The 19,772-nt window shown below is 39.0% G+C and overlaps 1 protein-coding gene across 4 annotated transcripts in view; it reads left to right on the top strand.

The window, feature by feature from the left end:
* UTRN (utrophin) overlaps window positions 1-19,772 on the top strand; it is a gene marked incomplete at its 3' end in the record, with an annotated part of 317,155 nt that overhangs the window by 133,490 nt on the left and 163,893 nt on the right. For 3 of the 4 annotated variants that reach the window (XM_081905086.1, XM_081905087.1, XM_081905088.1), the window contains exons 51-52: window positions 1,697-1,851; window positions 7,508-7,697. In XM_081905086.1, the coding sequence (XP_081761212.1) occupies window positions 1,697-1,851; window positions 7,508-7,697 (345 nt within the window). Of the gene's footprint in view, window positions 1-1,696; window positions 1,852-7,507; window positions 7,698-17,571; window positions 18,132-19,772 lie in introns of those variants that run through there. The other variant, XM_081905089.1, reaches the window with a different exon arrangement.

Here is a 19,772-nt window from a genome sequence, read left to right as displayed (position 1 = left end):
TTTTATTTGGAAAACAAATGATTTAAACATCATTCATGTTTTGTTGTTGTTGGAGGCACATCTGCATATTATTTATGATAGTTTAAGTGGACATAAAATTCAGACCACAGTTTCTCTATAAAATATAATCTCATTTGCACTTTGCAACTAATATTATGTTTGGAACAGCATAGCTCTCCAATTACTTTTTAAGGCTAGACAGCAAATATGTGAAAAGTTTAGTAGTTGAGGATTTGCAGGAATGTTTCAGGAGAGCCTTTTAAATGATTGATTCACCCATAGATCCTTGCTATTTTTAAAATGTGGCCCTTCATCTTTGTCCTTTCTACCTTTGGTTATGAACCCCCGGGGCATGGATGTTTCTCCTTAGAGCACATTTGATGCTAAATGCATGGTATATAGTGACACTAGTAGATGCTCTTTAAAATGACTCTGATGTTAAAGTCTATTCTCTGTTGCTAGGGAAAGCAGTTTACTCATGTTACAGTTCCTTCCTTTAGCTAGCAGGCAGGACTGGAAGAAGTTGACAGGAAAGAGATGAACATTTTGCCCCTTCAGCCTAAAATAGATTCTGTCTGGCAAGCAGGAGGTTGGGTTGCTGCAGGGCACCACATCAGCCTCCAGTAATCCCCTCCTCAACTCTTCTCATAACCCAAAAGAACTAGAGTCATTAGGGGAGAAAGATCAGCCCTGCATCACAACTCATTACAGAATACAGCAAAGGCCATTGATGAAGTAGCCATTATAACGAGCAAACAATAAACAATTGGACCCAGTACCTCTTCCCAACATGGTGTTGAGACTAACTCCACATCTTTGCCATGCACTGGAATGAAAGTTCACTTAAAGCCATTTAATCATCTCTACTTTCTTTTAACTCCTCATCACTTCTATAAACCAAATCTGGTGGATCCTGGTGGATCAGACCAAAGCCCTATCTAATCTAGCATCCTATTATCACAGTGCTGAACCAGATGTCTATTGGAAGCCTGTAAGCACAACAGCACTCTTGTGTTCCTCTGCAAGTGGTATTTAGAGGAATACTGCCTCTGATATTGGATTTAATACACAGTCACCCTAGCTAGCGGCCATCAATAGCCTTAGCATCCATGAATTTGTCTAAAGCCCCTTTAAAGCCTACCACATTGGTGGCTATCACTACATATTGTGTAGTAAATGCCATTATTTCAACTATGCACTGTATGAAGAAAAAATGTTCTCCATCTGCCCTGAATCTTCCAACATTCAGCTTCAGTGGATGACCCCATGTTAAAGTATTAAGAGAAAGGGAGTAAAGAGTCTCCCTATATACTTTCAACACATCACACACAATTTTAAATATATTTTTTATGCCCCCTCCCCATATTCACTTTATTGACCAGAATTTTATTTGTGGGGAAAGGAGCGATTTATACTTTTCTGATTCTCCTTCCACAGTATTGATGAGTTTCTGCTAGATTGCAGAATCATGGGGCTGTTCCTTTCTATTAAGATTGTAGTTGATGTCTCTGTGGAACAGACCCTTCTTCCTTCCTGATTTGTCATTTTTTTATTTTTGTAGTTCACAACATCAGATGAAAGAGTGACCCTTTAATTAAAAAATATAGTCAGAGTTTGAGAAACCATATTTGGTTTTCAGTTTTACACTGATACCCCCCTCTTGCTTTTTCTTAACTACTCTGAATTTGTTGCTTAGATGTTACTACAGGATCTAGATAAAGGGGATACCAAGATGAGTCAATTCAATGATCTATCAAACAAACTTCTTCAAGACTACAATGGTGATGACACAAGAAAAGTGAAGGAAATAATGGATCACTTGAATACCTCATGGATCAACTTGAAACAAAGGTATGTGCAAACAAACGTGTGCCTCAAAGGCATATTCTATTAATTCAGGTGTAACCTAAATTGGGGGCTTTCTTACCAAGTGTGTCTAAATCTAGGAAGAACCCTAAACTGTTCCTTTGTGCAGTGTAAGCCAAATGAAGCTGGTCAGATTTCTGATTCTTTTTTCCAGCATGGATCCATGTGTAGCCAGGTCTTTAAAGTTCCTGAGACATTTGTTTAATAAATATGGGCTCTTAGGAAGGTGCCTGTTTTTGGGGAAAAAAGGTTGTATCATTAACTACTTTTCTAATCAGCATTTCCAGCACTGATTGAGAGGAGTGCTCCATCAAGATTGCCCACCTCTTCCTTGTCTATGCTATGTTGTCAACTGTCTTGTGCTTTTGGATTTTCTTGACATCCCTATCACCAAGGGTACACCAAACCTACTGAAAGTGAAAGCAGTGCTTCCTGAATATGGAAACATTTTCAATTCCTTCTTGAAGTCATTTCTGGAAAATGGTTGAAAGGTGCTTTTTGATGTTTCCAAAAAATGTGAGCATGCATCTCATTTGGTTCAGCCCCAAGTACTGTAGTGCCAGGAAATAACAGATTTCATTATGGAAAGTCCTTGAGCAGAAAAACAGCTATCTGTGTCTCCTTCAATGTAACTAGAACACACCATTGTTTAGCAGCATTCTGCCTGACCCAGTCAAATAGTGGTCAAAGGAAAAGATTATGCATGTGCAACACACCTTGGACATCCCTATGTCCACAGGCTAGCACAGGGGTAGGGAAATGGATCTGGCCAGTGGGCTTGATCATTATTTCCCCCATCTCTTGCAGGCCAAGTTTGACCTGACTTTTTTGTCCATATGGGTCTTGCTGAGTGCTGTTTCTCCACAAAAGAGCACTTTGCAAGGGCTTTAGCAAGACCCAGCAATCAATCAACTGATTGTCAGTGCCTGCAAATGGACTTTTGGATGAGTCAGATGTTTCTTTACCTGCCCCATGCCTGAGGTCGTATATGGCATCAGCTGTAGAGCAAGTGGGCATAGTTGGTGGAAATGGCCTTCCAGATTAGGTCCACGAGCCAAAAGTTCTGCACCCCTGAGTTAGAGTCTTCACAAGCAGTAACATTGTCAAAGCAGACTATTGCCTCATGGATGTACCTCATTCCCTTGTATTAGTAATCCTCTCCAAGAAAGCCTTCTGTCCTCTGTGGAGTCCTGGATTACACTTTGAGAAAATATCCCTCAACTTCAGTTTTTAGTGTTTTAAGCCACAGAAGCTCCCTGACTGATCCTGAAAGGAATAGAGTTAATGATTTTTCCCATTTGAAAATAAACTTCTTGCAGTTGAGTCACAATTCCTTCTTTGTATAATAGTATGTTTTCTGCCTCCAGCTATCATTCTCTTCGTTACCTTGAACAATTTTATTTTAACCCGAAAAAAAATTCCTCTAGAGATGTGAAGATGGTTTGTTTTTATGTTGCCTTTTTTCATCATTCTACATAATTTCATCAGTCCTGTCACTTTCACTGTGTTAAGACCCAAGAGTCCCTTCTTGTCTGGATTTCCCTTTATCTTTTGTTAGCATTTGTGGTTTCTGTACATCAACTCTCTTTCAGGCAGGTTGAGTATAATTATTAGACTTCATGTATATGTTATAAAATATCATAGACTTGGAAAATATGTATTCAAATAATAAAATGTATATACTTCATGGTGCTGGAGAACAAAAATATAGTATGCTCATTCTCAATGTGCTCAATATGCATTGCAAAGTATTGATAGTTGCAACATTTCTAAAATAAAATAACTTTGCAGGTAACATTAGGGTAGTATATGGCTAATTTGTTTTGGCATGAAGATTTGAAGGTTAAAAAACTGGCCAATAATTTTAAGGTAAATTATGGAGGAATTTGTATTGGGACTTGATAGGAACAGTGCAATCTTATTGTAAATGAAGCCAAGCAGTGAAACAGGCTTTGAAGGCAAAAGTGAACAAGCAGCTGTTTAAAAGAAGCTTGGATGGATTATGTTTTATCTTGAAAATGTGGTGGAGGAGGAAACCGACATTTAGAAATCTGTTTAAATACTTCAAACCATGAAGCAGGTAAACATGCTGGAGCTTATCTATGTGTATGTAGCAAAATGTATATACTGCTTGATTATAGCAAAACCTCTGCTTACAAGAAATACTAAAATTATCAGAAAAAAACAGTTAAAAGCAATTAAAATGGATTATTAACAGCAAGGAAAAGAAAGATTAACAACATCTGAGAGTAAAGGACTGCTGAAAATAATGGAGAATTTCAGCATTTTCTCTAATTGAAACTTCTTTAAAACCAACATGTCCCTGCTTGTTATATTAATTCAGACCATTTTAAAACCACTGGCATTGAAGAGATTGCCCTCTCAAATTCGAGCTGCTGTATAAATTAGATATGCTACACAGTGGGCAATAATTGTTTATACTTCAGGGCTGAGACTGGGTAATTTGTCAGTATCTCTGTAACCTGGATGAATAAATTACATTCTTTGTCCCCAGTCTCAGACTCAGATATTATTTCTTGAATTTAGTCTAGACTTTTTAAAAAGTCTACTTTCATGTTTTAAAAACCCCTAAAAGGGATTTTAAAAATAGGACACCCTCCTTGCAACTTTAAAACCACTGTTTCAGTCATGCATGTGCTCATCTATAACTCCTCTCCCCCATTATGATAATCAGCAAAGTTATTCTTTGGACTTTTTGGAGTTCTGTAAAGCTACAGCAAATATGAAGTTAGATTTACCTTTAACTTCATTAGCCCTTTAACTTCTTGTTGTTAGCTTTATTGGTGATTCAAAGGTTACGTGGATTTGGACTTCCTGTTACCTGACAATTCTTTTGCTTTTGCTTTATCTTGTTGAAGTGCTATTGTGCTTTAAATTAACTAGGACTACGCAGGGAACAGATTTTGGACTCAAGACTTGAAAACACATTGAACAGTACTAAGAAGGGGAATTTCAATGTTACCTCTGTCCAGCAGCTGGGGATGAACAAAACATGGTTCTATCCTACTGTGCTCATGTTATGTGTTCCTAGATGCACCTGGCTGGACAATGTTCTGGACTAAATGGATATTTCCTCTGATCCAGCAAGTCACCTGATACATTCACAAGATCATGTGGTTCATAGCATCTTTACTTTCTCCTTAGCTTTTGTTTTTCTGCCTTGGCAGCATCCCTATACTCCAAAAACAGCACAATCCTAGTGCACGATCTTAAATATACTTACATGAAATGGGATTTATTCTTAGTTAAGGGTGCACAGGATTGCATCTTTGTATACTTTAATGAACAAATATCTCTACTTTATCTCTTTATTGCACACATGCTTCTTGATAATATTCAGGTAGATTCGGGCCACTTAGTTAATGCACCACAGGAAGAAATCCAGCAGGTGAAGCTCTCATGACCAAGGGGCATTTGCAAGGGCATTTAGCGGAGGAGTTTGAGGGGTGTGCTGTCTCACGATGTATGTAGGACTAAGAGACATGGATGTGTGTATGTGTGCTCCTAGTTCATCTACCATTGCCTCTCACACACCAGAGGTTTGTTAAACTGCAGGTTCTAATTTTGTCAGGACTGGAGAACTGTGGTTTAAGTGATCTCTACAAACCAGGTTATAAAACCATGGCTTAATCCTGATCCATAATACACTACATGGATTATTTCAGAATTTAAAACAGGAGAGCATGAATAAGCATGCCAAGACATTAGCAGTTGTTGATCTTAATGATAATCATTTCATGGAAATCATCCATCATCTGAATATCTGCCCATATTTTCACCAAACATTTCTCATTTAGGCAGAGCTGTTTTACAATTTGTTCTTGGAACTAATTTCACAGTTATTTAGATCTGGATCTGTGAGTAGTAGTAACTATCACATGGACTGTTGCATTAGTTTATTATTTTATGCTGCAGTTCACACAGGGTTTTACATAGGAGATCATCTGGAGGGGCACAGTTGGTGGTCCCCTGTATCTCAGAAGCCCTGCTGGCCCCAACTAGATGTCAGGCTATTAGTACCTCTGGTCTCATGCTCTGGAATACTCTTCCAACAGAGATTCAGCAGGTGTCCTCACTGTTAACCTTCAGATGTCTCTTTAAGGCTTTTAATGCCTATTCAGTTATTTAATTTCCTTTTTTAGACAAACCGGTCATTCTTGGGCTTTTTTTGTATTGTGTTTTTATGTTGTGCATCTCTTTGATATTTTATGTGAGTGGGTGGTGTGGGTGCATGTGTGAGTGAGTGTGTGCATTCTCTCTCTCTCTCTCTCTCTCTCTCTCTCTCTCTCTCTCTCTCTCTCTCTCACACACACACACACACACACACACACACACACTCATAGGTATGTTCCATACTGGCACAGGTCCCACTTCACCTTATATGGTGGCTCCACACACTGGCTATTAGGAATCACAAGAAAATATCTTACTGCAGATCAGTAATTATATTAAGATGCTTTGGTAGGAAATCTGGATATGTATTTTTTGCTAAATGCTGAAAAGATCTTGTGGGAAGTAACTACAATTTTGTTGGAGCACTCCGGCATAAAATTTAATTTGTGGAAGTGTGTGGATTCTGCTGTCGGTAGCTGCACATACTAAATCTTCTGGATAGTAATGTTCTGTGATGGTAAAATTCTTTCATATAGAACTGTATTTTGTGTTGGCTCAAAACTGAAGATGGAGAAATTATTATTATGTCTAGAGGTCCTAAGCCCCATGCATTTATCTTTTAAATATGAGCAAAGTTGTAGCTGCCTTAAAAAAAGTTCTTAACTATTTATTTTAAACATATAATTGAAATGTGATCTATTCATTCTTTGTGTTTCTTAAAAAAAAAAAGCATGCACACAAAGTTCAACCATTGTGCCAGCAATCACCAATACTTTAAAATAACGTATTATTCAATGATATAATACTTGAAGTAGATATTTGGAGAGGATGCTTTTGGTACTATAGCTCTGCAATTTGGCACTTACGTATTGCAGATTTTTTGGCAGGAAAAAATATATAGATTTGGCACCTTCTTAGCCTACCAATAGATTATCACCAAAACAATCTTCAAAAATTAAATCCTGTGAGTTGATCATGTTGCCTGAATTCATTTCAGTTTGGAAAGATGAAGGTCAGTCAAAGTCAAAAGTGTTGCAAATGTTTACAGAATATTGAGGTGTGTAATAGGTGCAATATGTGAAATATGAAAGAAACTCTCAAATAAATTATGATTCTATTAAAGGAGTAGTTGCAATCTCCCAAGTAAGTGATAAAATAAAGAACATCTGTTCCACTTTTTAACAGCATTGTGGTCTGTACACTTTAGGGAGTTGTTTTCATTCATTGCGAAAAAACTATTTGCTTGCTTCACAACGTCCTGAAAGTGTGCAGTTAAGTTCCTCACACTTGCAACATTGCAATATGGTTACAGCAAGAAGAGGAGTATTTGGTATATTGAATTATTTTTCATAAATTGTTGCATCTTGCAAGTAAATGAATAAGCATAGAAATTCTAGAACCTGTGGCATAATGCACCAAAACAAATGCGCACCAACTGCTCTGTCTTAGATTTAATGATTACTTTTTGCAATTTTTCTGAGGTCAGTGTTATTTTTCTTCCCTACAGAACATCTAATAGGCAGAATGCTTTGGAGGCTGAGCTGAAGGCAGTGCATGCCTTGCTCAAAGACCTTGAAAGTTTCCTCAAGTGGATACAAGAAGCAGAAGCTACAGTTAACGTGCTTGCAGACGCATCACAACGAGAACGCGCTGTTCAGGACAGTGCTTCTGGAAGAGAACTGAAAAAGCAGATAGAGGTAAGAGCACGACAAGTTTGTGTGTGTTAGTTAAAGTAGTTAACTTGCCTTTACGTTTAAAATGCTAAAGCCAGATTGCAGTAAATAAAAACAACAATAACATGCAATTAATAACGAGTCCAGTGCCTGCTGAAGAATAAAGGCTGCTGCACAGTAACGGAGGGCCATCAGCTAAGGGATCAAAATGAGCTGCTAAATCTGAGTGTATTTTAAAGAAAATTCCACAAAGTAAATGTTTTTTTCTCCATAAACCTTGTTTAGTAAATCTGTACTTAAAAGTTACAGTGATTTTAATGAAGTATTCCCCAAACCTCTAGCCCATTGGGCCTCTTCACGAGCATTTCTATACTTTCTAAGTGGGAATGCTGCAAATCAAGAAACAGCGTATCATGAGGTCTTACATATCTCACACCAGCCTAAATTTTGCCTCAAGAATCTCTCAGAGACACAAAGCTCCTATATTGTCAGATAGGAGGGAATCAATAAGTAAACTTTGCTGATGGGAACTGCTATGAGGTGTCTCCCTTTCTTGTTATTTACTAGCAAGCAAGGTCCCAAGTTATGATTGGTGGCAGGAAGGAAAACACCTTGTGACAGCTTACCGTTGCTGATTGAATGCCATTAATTCACATAGGAAAACCATAACCCAACCTGATTTTTTGACACAGGCTTTGAAGTAGAGGGATCATTTCAGCAATATGATTTTCTGCGATATAAAAAGAGATTTCAGTAAATTCATACTAAAAGAGCAAATGTACATTTTTGTGAAGTCTTCTCTTGGTCTTGTTAGTATTCATTTTTTTTCAGTAAGTTGCCTGTTTTGTTTCTGGCTGTTCTAAACATACATAATTATAATGTAGCTATCTTTTATCTATTAGCACCTATGGATTTCCCAGTTTATTCTTAATACAGTGATACCTCAGGTTACAGACACTTCAGGTTACAGACGCTTCAGGTTACAGACTCCACTAACCCAGAAACACTACTTTGGGTTAAGAACTTTACCACAGGATGAGAACAGAAATCACGCGGCGGCAGCTGGAAGCCCCATTAGCTAAAGTGGTACCTCAGGTTAAGAACAGTTTCAGGTTATCAACAGACTTCCAGAACGAATTAAGTTCTTAACCTGAGGTACCACTGTATTTAGCCTCTGAGCTCTCTAACCCTCAACTAGTCTTAAACTCAAAACTACTGTTGACCACGAGGGACATGGGTGGCGCTGTGGGTTAAACCACAGAGCCTAGGACTTGCTGATCAGAAGGTTGGTGGTTCGAATCCCAACAACGGGGTGAGCTCCCACTGCTTGGTCCCTACTCCTGCCAACCTAGCAGTTCAAAAGCATGTCAAAGTGCAAGTAGATAAATAGGTACCACGCTGGCGGGAAGGTAAACGGTGTTTCCATGTGCTGCTCTGGTTCTCCAGAAGCGGCTTAGTCATGCTGGCCAAAATGACCCGAAAGCTGTACGCCGGCTACCTCAGCCAATAAACCGAGATGAGCGCCGCAACCCCAGAGTTGGCCACGACTGGACCTAATGGTCAGGGGTCCCTTTACTGTTGACCTTCTGCCTACTAATGTGGATGATAGATGGTAAAGGAAAAGTGAGCAGCTAAGAATTGGCTCAGAAGTTTTGAATGCTGAAAATAAATTGCATGATGGTTTTTATAACTGTCTCAAAGTTGATAAAAGTGCAGATAAACTTCAAATATTGTTTGGAGAATGAATGGGGGGTGTCTTTCAGTATAGTATTATTACTAAATACATTTCTGATCTCATCACTGAGGTATTGGAAGGAAATGGGACCAGCCTTATTTCCTTGGCCACCGTGAGAGAAGGATGCCAGACCAGATGGTCCATTGGCCTTATCTAGCAGGCCTCTTTTTACATTCTTATGTTCTTATCTGTCCCCTTTTATTTCTTGGAGGTTCTGTAAGAGCTATTTTCCTTGATTGCTTAGTGGTATATTTGGGAAACCAAGGGCAGTTAGGTGTCCTCTTTTGAGGCTGTTGTACCCTTGACTTTAAAGCTCAGGAAGCTGAATAGCAAAGTTAAAACATGCGAAATTTCCTCTAAATTGTGAGGGGGGAATTTAATATACTTCCCTTATAATTATGGAATCATTGTTTGCCCTTCTTGCATTATGCGACTCCTTCATAGTTATTTCCATTTTACCTGAATATTTTAATACATTTTCTACTTGAATAATTTCCCTCCATTACGTGCTATAATATAGTCTCTCCCAATGTAGAAATAAATGGGTTTAGTCATGTGCATGCAGTTTCGAGTTCATGGCAAACCCTTTTGATGGTCAACAAAGTTTGATTTGTTTTTAGTGAGTGAGAACTTGTTAATCATAAACGTGCAGAACTAACAATGCAGGCATTCCTTCAGAGCATTTGCAGCTAAAACTTAAGCATCTTTGCTCTGGGACTGCAAATGCAAAGGAAACAGCAACTGAAAAATGGAGGCACAACTGCCAGATCTCTAGCAAATTGCCCCCCCCCCGCCAACTGTTTAGAAGTGGCAGTGAACTGAATCATTTATTGAAGTGACCCTTCACTTGGCAGTGGTTACATACAGTGGTTTCACTGCCCCCTCCCCGCCCAATTCCATCTTCAGCCTTATCCTATGACTATAAATTCCCTTTTTCAAGAATGCACAACTAACTCAACTGGTTGCCTGGAGGTGTGATGCTTTCAGAGGTGTTAATGGAACAGTGCATGAACCTAGAGGTTTTCCTTTATTATCCTTTGGATGCTCTAGCTCCAGCTTGAAGGTTGTATGTGCCAACATCCTCAGTGAAATTAAAAAGGGTTTCAAGTTGCACTTCTTAGACTGTGCAGTGCCAGTGTCTGAATCATCACAAAGTTTTGCAGTGTCCCTGCTCTTTTGAGAAGTTCGGCAGTACTTCTTATATTCGAAGGAAGGACAGGGGAAGTGGTTGACTGCATAGTTAATAAAATGAGGCAGTGTAGTATGTCAGCAATGTAATTTTTGTTAGCTTGGCACTTCTTTCCCCAGCAAAAAACCTTTGCTGCAATCCTCCTTGGTTGTTATTTGTGCTGCTTCTTTAGACCTCCATGTTAGGAATCAATAGGGATATACTTTTGTTTACTAGGGGGTATCTTTCCTGGATAGCTTCAGCTGGAGAAAGCTTGCACATTGCAGTGATAAGGGAGACCCTCAGTTCAACTAAACCTAAAATCTCTTAGATTCTCTCCCCCCCCCCCCCGTGAAGATAAATTAAGTGTGTGTGTGTGTGTGTGTGTGTGTGTGTGTGTGAGAGAGAGAGAGAGAGAGAGAGAGAGAGAGAAGGAAGGAAGGAAGGTTGCTCTGAGGCCCACTCCCAGTTTCTCCCCAGGATCAATATACCATCTGAACAAGTCTAGAATTTTGGATAAGATAGACCTTAGTTTGATGTAGAACATCAAATACAAGGCAATTCTTATGTTTCTGTATTTGTACAAAATATTAAGCGTTGCAATAAAAAGCAATTATAGGATCCACACTTTGTGCAAAGACAAAATGAGAAAATAAAGTACAGTATCTTATACTATTATCTCATTTAATTGTATGTTGATGATTTCAGTGAAGGAAATTTCTGTTTAAAGTATGAGTCCATCTTGCACTTTTTAATCAAAATGTTTCATAGTAAAAATGCCAGTAGCAAACTGATGTGAATATAAGCATTACATGAACTCTAAAAAATAGAGATTACAGTGAATGTTAGTAAATTCTGCAAGGTTTGTTTCATGGCAGTAACTAAATTAAACTCAATGACCGTTTAATTTTATTCTAGTTTAAATATGTGTAATGGATGAATTAAATGTTTGAGCTGGTGGGTTGCAGTTACTTTTTGTAGATTTTCACTTGTATCTAGTGATTTATTTCTTGTGATTTTTTTTTTTTGCTATTTCCTAGATGTAGGCTTTCAGCTTCTTGGGAGCAGTATGTAATCTATGCACACAAGGGAACAGCCTTTCCCCAGACAACTGGTTGTTTACTGTGTTCTGTCCTGTCCTTATGACAAATACTAGGAAAACTTGACCGATTCTATTTATTTTCGGAACTTAGAGTTTTGCAATATATTTTTCATGTCTTCCAAAGGAAAATCCATCAACTATAGTTATTTCTGTTCTATTGGCTATGACAAGGCTAACTTAGCTGGTTTGTCACTCAGCTCACACTCTGATCTTAACAATCTAGGACTTCCTGAAATGTTCCCACATCTTCTTTGAGAGGTACACTTAATTTCCAGGTATTGAAGATAAGCCAAATGATATCTTCCTCAAACAGAAAATATTAACAAGGCTAATATTGTGTATAGATCTCTCTTTCTGACTGTTATTTCAATTTGGATCCTGGATCAGAACTTAAAAATCCCCTACACTATTTTTTGTCATGAATTACCCCACTTGGCAGTGGGAAACATGTGTACTTAGATATTTTCACTGGCTATAAAGTATGTGGAAAAAAGGACACGGTGTCTTTAACAAACGAAAAGAAGAAGAATTATGATATTTTGTATCATAAGGTTGTGCAGATGTTATGTTTCAGAGTATGTTGGTTTCCAGTTACTTAGAAAACATGAGAGCAGAACATGAAAATCTGTACTATACTGCTGGCAGTCATCCTAGGGGTTAGTGTTGACCTGATTTCCTGCATGTGTCATAGCATTCAGCAGGAATTAGAATGAGGAAAAGGTGTCCAGTTGAATGAAAATAGTGAATATATTAGAGGCAGAATTTTAAAATATGTAATCGTTCAGGTTTGCTGGCCAAAGACTAGGTACAGTTAAGGAAGATAGCACTCAGGCACTATTATTGACAGCCTGGGGGGAAAGTGGGAATCTTACTGAAAAAGTTGATCTAAACCCAGGGGTAGGCAACCTAATCGCCTTCTCAATCTGGCCCACAGACTGTCTGGGAATCAGTGTGTTTTTACATGAGTAGAATGTGTCCTTTTATTTAAAATGCACCTCTGGGTTATTTGTGGGGCATAGGAATTCGTTCATTCCCCACCCCCACCCCAAGAAATATAGTCTGACCTACAACATGGTCTGAGGGACGGTGGACCGGCCCAAGGCTGGAAAAGGTTGCTGACCCCTGATCTAAACCCAGAGAGTAAGCACGAAGGTTGAGTGTCTGAAGAATATGTTAGAATTCTTAAAGATGACTATAGGTCCTAAGATAAAGCTGTGGCAAAGATATGGCTGGAAGAATTAATTTAAATATTCATATACTTACAGAGTAGACCTGGAAGTCAGTAAAGGGATTATGGTAGGCTTGGCCAAAAAGTTCTCGTTATGTGCTAGAAACAACATTCTGCTTAACAAGGCAGGAACAGACATTCCATGGAGAATGAAAATATGTAACAGAAGAATCCTGGGAGACAATATTACTTCAAGAATCACACTTTTAGGGAACAGTACAACCTCTAGTTTACCATAAAATAAGGGGTTTTGGTTTTGTTCCACTGAAACTAAAGTTAGTAAACTTTAGCTTAATGCTGCCATTTGTTTAAAGTGAAACAAAATATTAAAATGTAAAAGTAAGTTTTAATGAGTTTTTCCATTGTTTTTATTGTTTTGTTTGCTGCTTACTGATAATTTTTCGGTTTATTCTTGGTATTTTAAGCTTTTAGAATTTTCATTGTTTAATTTTATAGTACGGTTTGCTTTTGCTTTATGTTTGCTACTAATATGTAAGTAGGAAAGTGATTTTCATTTTTAAAAAATATGTAAGTGGCCTTCTTCCATATTCATAGAAAAAGTTAAAATTTTAGTTTAGTGCTACCATTGACCTAACTATGCAGTGTAACAATCCATATATGAAAAGCAACTTAGCTTCCCTTGTTCACATGTAGTGGAAACCTCAGCCTCATCTGTATAGCCACACAACCTTTGTCCACAGAGCTATCATTGGCAATTTCAGAGCTGCCACAAATAATACAGACTGCTCGATTCTAATAACCATGGAAATTCTACCAAGGAGGGATTTTCTCTTTTAAATAAAGCGGGATTGAGAGAGCATATGAAAATACTGTAATTACACCTTACATGACTTTGGCATGAAATATTTGAAAAACATCCTCCTTCTCCTTTGGTGTTAAGATCAGTAGTGGGACCCCCTTGATGGTACCACCATCCTCAGAAGTTAAATGGGTGGTGGCCCAGGAGAGGGCATTCTCTGTGGAAGCTCCCAGGTTGTGGAATTCACTCCCCAAAGAGTTGCATCTGACACCTTCATTGTATAGTTTCTGTCATATGCTGAAGATGCAATTCTTTGCCCTGGCCTTTGGCACTTGGGATATGTGTTTTCAGGACCCACCCTAATTCATGTATTTGGTTTTAGCTACAGTCATACCTCGGGTTGAAGTAGCTTCAGGTTGAACGTTTTCGGGTTGTGCTCCGCGGTGACCTGGAAGTAACGGAATGCATTACTTCTGGGTTTTGCCGTTTGTGCATGCGCAGACACTCAAAATGACGTCACGCGCATGCGCAGAAGCGGCGAATCGTGACCCACGCAGATGTGGGTTGCGTTCGCTTCAGGATGCGAATGGGGCTCTGGAACGGATCCCATTCGCATCCAGAGGTACCACTGTATTTTATATATTGAATTTTGAATTCTCTGCTTTGGAAGCTTAGGGTGATGATTAAGTTGAGTGATAAGATCTATTTAGGCTGAAGAAAGCTTTTTGTAGAAAAAAATCAAGGGTTTGTATACACATAATGAAATTTTGTGCCTGAGTAAGGGGAAGCTTCCCACTAGCACAAATTATGCACTTGCTTATTTTGGACAATTTATTTTCTTTCACACTTTATGGGCCAGGGGGAGGAACTGAGGAGGGTCCTGCACTGAACATGAACCAACTTACTGGGTCCTCCTCTGTAATCATAATCATAATCATAATCATAATTTAATTATTTATACCATGGCCATCTGGCTGGGTTTCCCCAGCCACTTGGGTGGCTTCCAACACATATAAAAACATAATAAAATGTCAGACATTAAAAACTTCCCAGTAACAAGGCTGCCTTCAGGTGTCTTCTAAAAGTTCTGTAGTTCTTTATCTCCTTGACATCTGATGGGAGAGTGTACCACAGGGAGGGCGCCACTGCCAAGAAGGCTCTCTGCCACACTTTCAGACCTTCTCTTGCAACTACCAGAGTTCAGAAGTTGCTCTTTACAAAGCTAGGCAAAATAAGGGGGGCGGGATGTGAGATTCTTTGAATGTTGCACTGGTAGTGTCGTTGAGTACTAAACTTAGAATCATAGAACTTCATATTTTAAAACCTTGTATTGATTTACAGAATATGCACCAACCAGGCTAACGGGTAAACTTAGAAAAAGTTAGAAGTTGTCAAGTTTTAGCTACTAGAGGTGTAAAACTGTATCCTTGGGAAAGCATGTGGGATCAAGCAACTTCACTTAGCTAAATGTAGCCAATTCTGTTTTGTTTTGTTTTAACATTAAGTGCCTCATTTGTCTTTTCTATTTTGTTGCCTCAAGTTAGAATCTCACAGTAAGTAAATATTTGTTGGCTCTAGTCATGCACGGAAAAGGTTGCTTGCAGTATTTGGTGAAAACATTTGCTTTCCTGATGTCTGAGCTGTTGTAGGAGTACGGTAGCACTCTATTCAGCACACAGGCAGACAGGATGGCTATTTAAGAGGAATCGTGTGAGCTTTTGTAAAAGGGATTACCAAGTAGTCCTGAAGTTGTGCTCCTTATGATTGGGAAGAAGACTTTTTAGATATGTTCTCTCCCCCCCCCATCCGAAATATTGTGGGACTGCCCCAGTGCATGTCTGTCATTCTCCACCTGCCTGCTTCTCCAATAACGCAGGAATATTAAAAAAAAAATACATGGGGGTTGGCAGGAGTAGGTAGGAAGAAGGAAGAACCAATCAGGTAGTCTCTCACACAGTCTCTGACACTTGAGAGCTTTGTTCTTGTGAAATTGTTTTACTTTGTTGTTTCTACATTCCTACAGTACAAGAGTAGTTTTGGGATAGAGCAGGGGTAGCCCATGCATTACCCTCCATACACTATTACACTCCCAACTCCTATTAGCCCCAGTCAGGATAACCATTGGTGGGGATGATGGGAAATGGAGTATAATAACATCTGGAGGGACCACCTTGGTTATCCTTGAGAATAAAGCCATTATATACTTTCTTAGTATTAGTCCTTTTGTGATGTATATTAGAATAATAGAATTGTAGGGTTGGAAGGGACCCAGAGGGTCATCTAATCCTGGCTTCCTCAACCTCGGCCCTCCAGATGTTTTTTGCCTACAACACCCATGATCCCTAGCTAGCAGGACCAGTGGTCAGGGATGGTGGGAATTGTAGTCTCAAAACATCTGGACGGCCAAGGCTGAGGAAGCCTGATCTAATCCAATGCCCTGCAGTGTAAGAATATGCAGCTATCCTATATGGGGGTTGAACCTGCAACCTTGGCGCTGTCATCACCATGCTCTAACCATCTGAGCTATCCAGGCCATGTTGATGGCATGGAGTTTATTTCCAGCATAACTATTTAAGTATGATCCACTAGAGCCATGTTTCTGACACAGTATCTGACCTGTTGATCCTATTTATGACTGGGAAGGAGTTTTAATCTTGGTTATTTTCCGTGAAGTGTTCCACGTCAAGTGCCTGAACCATATTTGCTCTTCACATGCCATTTTACATTGCATTGGGTTTCTGCTTGTGGAATTATTTGATTTGTTCAGCCCTGGTAGGTGGCTTGATATTAGAGCAGGAGGTTTGATCCATACGTTCTGTTTTTATTGATTGGTTAATGACATTTACAATGTCGCCCAATAACAGGCTTCTCTGGGCGGCTTACAAACAATAAAGCATTAATATCCAAGAATAATCACAGAACAGTAAACCAACTCTAGCATAAAATGTCAGCATAAGAATTTCAACAGCAAAGGCTTCAGCATCATAGGGGAGGAAATATGCTGCACCACTAAAAGTATGCAGCATATCTAAAATTCAGTGAATTCAAAGGTTCACAATTATAAATCAACAAAATAAAAAGCCCCTCACATGGCTTTCAAAAGCCACACCAGGTGAGCCTCTCTGTGGAGGGACCTGCCACATCATAAGATACATATTTAATGAAAAATATTTGTATGTTGCATATCCCACCTTTATTTCAGTGTTGAACTCAAGACAGCAGACACAGGGTTCCCAGGCTGTCTCCTTTCCAGCCACTGGCCACCTGACCAGTCTCCCAGACTTGCTTTGCTTCAGAAGCACTGCAGCCCCATGTGACTTCAGCCTGTGCCTTGTTACACTTTGCCACATTTGAAGTATGTTCTCACTGTTAGACCCACACTGATGCTGACAGCAAAAGAATAGCCTCATTATGAAGCATCTGTCTTAAACTAAGTTCCTTAAATGATACAACTTCTCAGAGTTTGTTATCAGGGTCCAAAGCTTGTGAAGAATCCTGCCCAGGGGGAGGGAGCAGGAGGGTGAGTAATTAATAACTAAAATATTATCTTGCTAAAATCATACCCAGTTGCCTTATTCTTCAAATGGACCTATACAGGAAAGGTTCTAATTGGATTTTTCACCATAATAACATTGGTACTTCTACATGTAGAACGATTCCTTTCGGAGCTCTGGAGATGAATGAGCTTTAAGAGAATCTTCACAGGATAGGGTTTGCCCCCTGCAGGTCTTCCTTTTGTGCAAGATAATCTAGCTTTTGAGAGCTGTCGCTATGTGATTTATTAGCCTTTAACGTATGGCTGATATAATTAGGGCAGGTATCCCTCTGCTCTTCTCATAAGATTTATAGCACACTGTATTATTCACTTGCTCCACAGCTCTGCCAGAGCTGCTTCCAGCGTGAGTGCGAGAGCATCTTTCTCCAGAGTGAGGGAAGGAACGCTGCTCTCTTTCTTCCTATGAGGCATATTCAAAAGGAGAACTGTTGTGATTATGTCTTCCCTGAGGAATTCTGCTTTGTTTCTGCAGCTCGCTGCTGTCAATTCATAAACCTTCGGTGGTATGTAGTTCACTCTCCCTATTTGGTAGCAGGCATTTTCCCCTGGATCTGCTGGGCAAATGCAGGCTTCGGGGATGCCGGCAAGCTCTTGTTTTTGTGTATATTTGGCTTTTTGAAAGAAGAGACACTTTAACACTATGCTAACTGCCTTTGCCTTTGAGTCTGTCACTCGGAAAAGCTGCCCTGGAAGCGAGCATGCTCAGAGAGCTGGCAAATCGTTGTCCAGTGACCAAGAGGAAATGATAGTTGTTCTTCATTTATAATGCAAATTTTGAGGTGTCTTCAGAAGTGTGGCAAACTTAAAATGATGGCGGTGGTGAGAACATCGCTGCAGAAAGTTGTGGTATTGTTGCATCGCTTGCAGAGAATGGCAGTTTCTTCCCCACGTTATCAGAAGCTTTGCAAGGTAAGTAAAAACTGGAAAGTTAAACTATTGTTTATTTCTTTCCTTGCACTAACAAATTGGATGAATATCTATATCTCTCTATCTCTCTATCTAGAAACACAAGTATGACATAGTGTGGTTAGGCACTAGAAATATTTTCTTGGGAAATATTAATTATAGTTACTGAAATGGATACTTTCATTGGTTTCATTATTTTTAGCCACAGTTGGGAAGATGCTGTTAGAAATGCTGCTTCTTATAAAGATCAGTTAAAAGGTTAGTGTAAGAGCTGCTCAGTACAGACCCCCAGTGTGTTTTAAAATATCAGTCCGTATTTCAATTTACAAAAGTTTAAGGAAGCACCTGCTTTCTGCAGATCTGCAACCAGTGGAGCTTCTATTGTGTTACATTATTTTTTTCTATTGAAGAATTAGATAGGAAAATGGTAAAATGTCCATATTTCATAAAATGTATATGCTGCTTTTCCATTCAAAAGCCCAAGGTGGCCTAGTGCCCATGACAGTAATGTAAACATCTACTGCTATGAGTTGTAGATTCTGTGTGGTTGGCAGAACTTTTGCTGTAGTGGAACTGCTTGAAAGTGCTTGCTGATCTTTAACTTTGAGATACGAGGGGAAACCATTAAAGTTGGTTAACTTTCAAGGTAAGAGTCTCACTCTGTAAGTCCATTCTTGAGCCATTTCTCATACAGCCAACCTAGCTAGAAAGGACAGAGTGGGAGCAGGAGGAAACAGAAGGATTTATCTTTCAGCGGGTTATTGGAGAACTGGTGGATGTCTTTTCCTTATTTTGAATCATCATCATCAGCAACACACACATACACACAAAGAAAACAAGAGGGGAAAAGGAAACAGTGATTATCATCAAAGCAGGAAACTGGCTCTGGCTGGTAGAACTTCTGATTTTTAATGCTACTGAATATTGCTGTTTTAGGAGTTAGTTTTTGTTCTTTGCTTCAGTGTGAACTGATAAAAATTAAACAATATTGTTTGCATTTTCCATCATTTGTTATGACAAGGAAGAAACAAATCTCCTGGTTTCTTGGCTATCTTACATTTAGTCTTTTTTGCTTCCTTAAATTATATAGGAATGACTAGATTTCTAAAACATTTATAACTTTGTATAGATGTTTCAGAAGGCATGCTGTGAATTTGAAAATATCCAGCCTGTACAAATACAACTTTTAAAGCATGACTATCTGAAGTATTTTTGTTTCAGCCACTTAAAAGAGTAAATTACATAGCTGGCATTCGTTGCAGCTTTTGGGTGAAAAAAATTCTTTTTCAGAAACTTGTCCAGAAGTGTGTAAGATGTTAATGTTGGGCATGAAATAAGATAGTGTGGTTGGGTTGTTTGTAAGCTTATAGCCCCCCCCCCCTTGTCACATCAGTCATTCGGCACAAGCAGAGAAGCCAACTTTGTAGTAGTACTAAGATACTAGAAGAAATTGCCCACGTAGAACAGATGTCAGTAGCGATGCATTTATCTTGCTAACTTAGCTCGTGAAGCAGCAAAAGGAAGTTTTATTTTATGAATGGGAATTGATGGTGTATTTATCACTCAGAAGTGTCTAACAGCCTGGAATTATTGGATACATTTTTTGTTCAAAACGATCATTTTCTAGGGAGAAAGAAATAGCAT

Source organism: Podarcis melisellensis, assembly GCF_964234715.1.
Source record: "Podarcis melisellensis genome assembly, chromosome: 3".
NCBI classification, from domain to species: Eukaryota; Metazoa; Chordata; class Lepidosauria; order Squamata; family Lacertidae; genus Podarcis; species Podarcis melisellensis.
The sequence above is the reverse complement of the archived record's forward strand: the minus strand, read 5'-3'. Positions and strand labels throughout refer to the sequence as shown.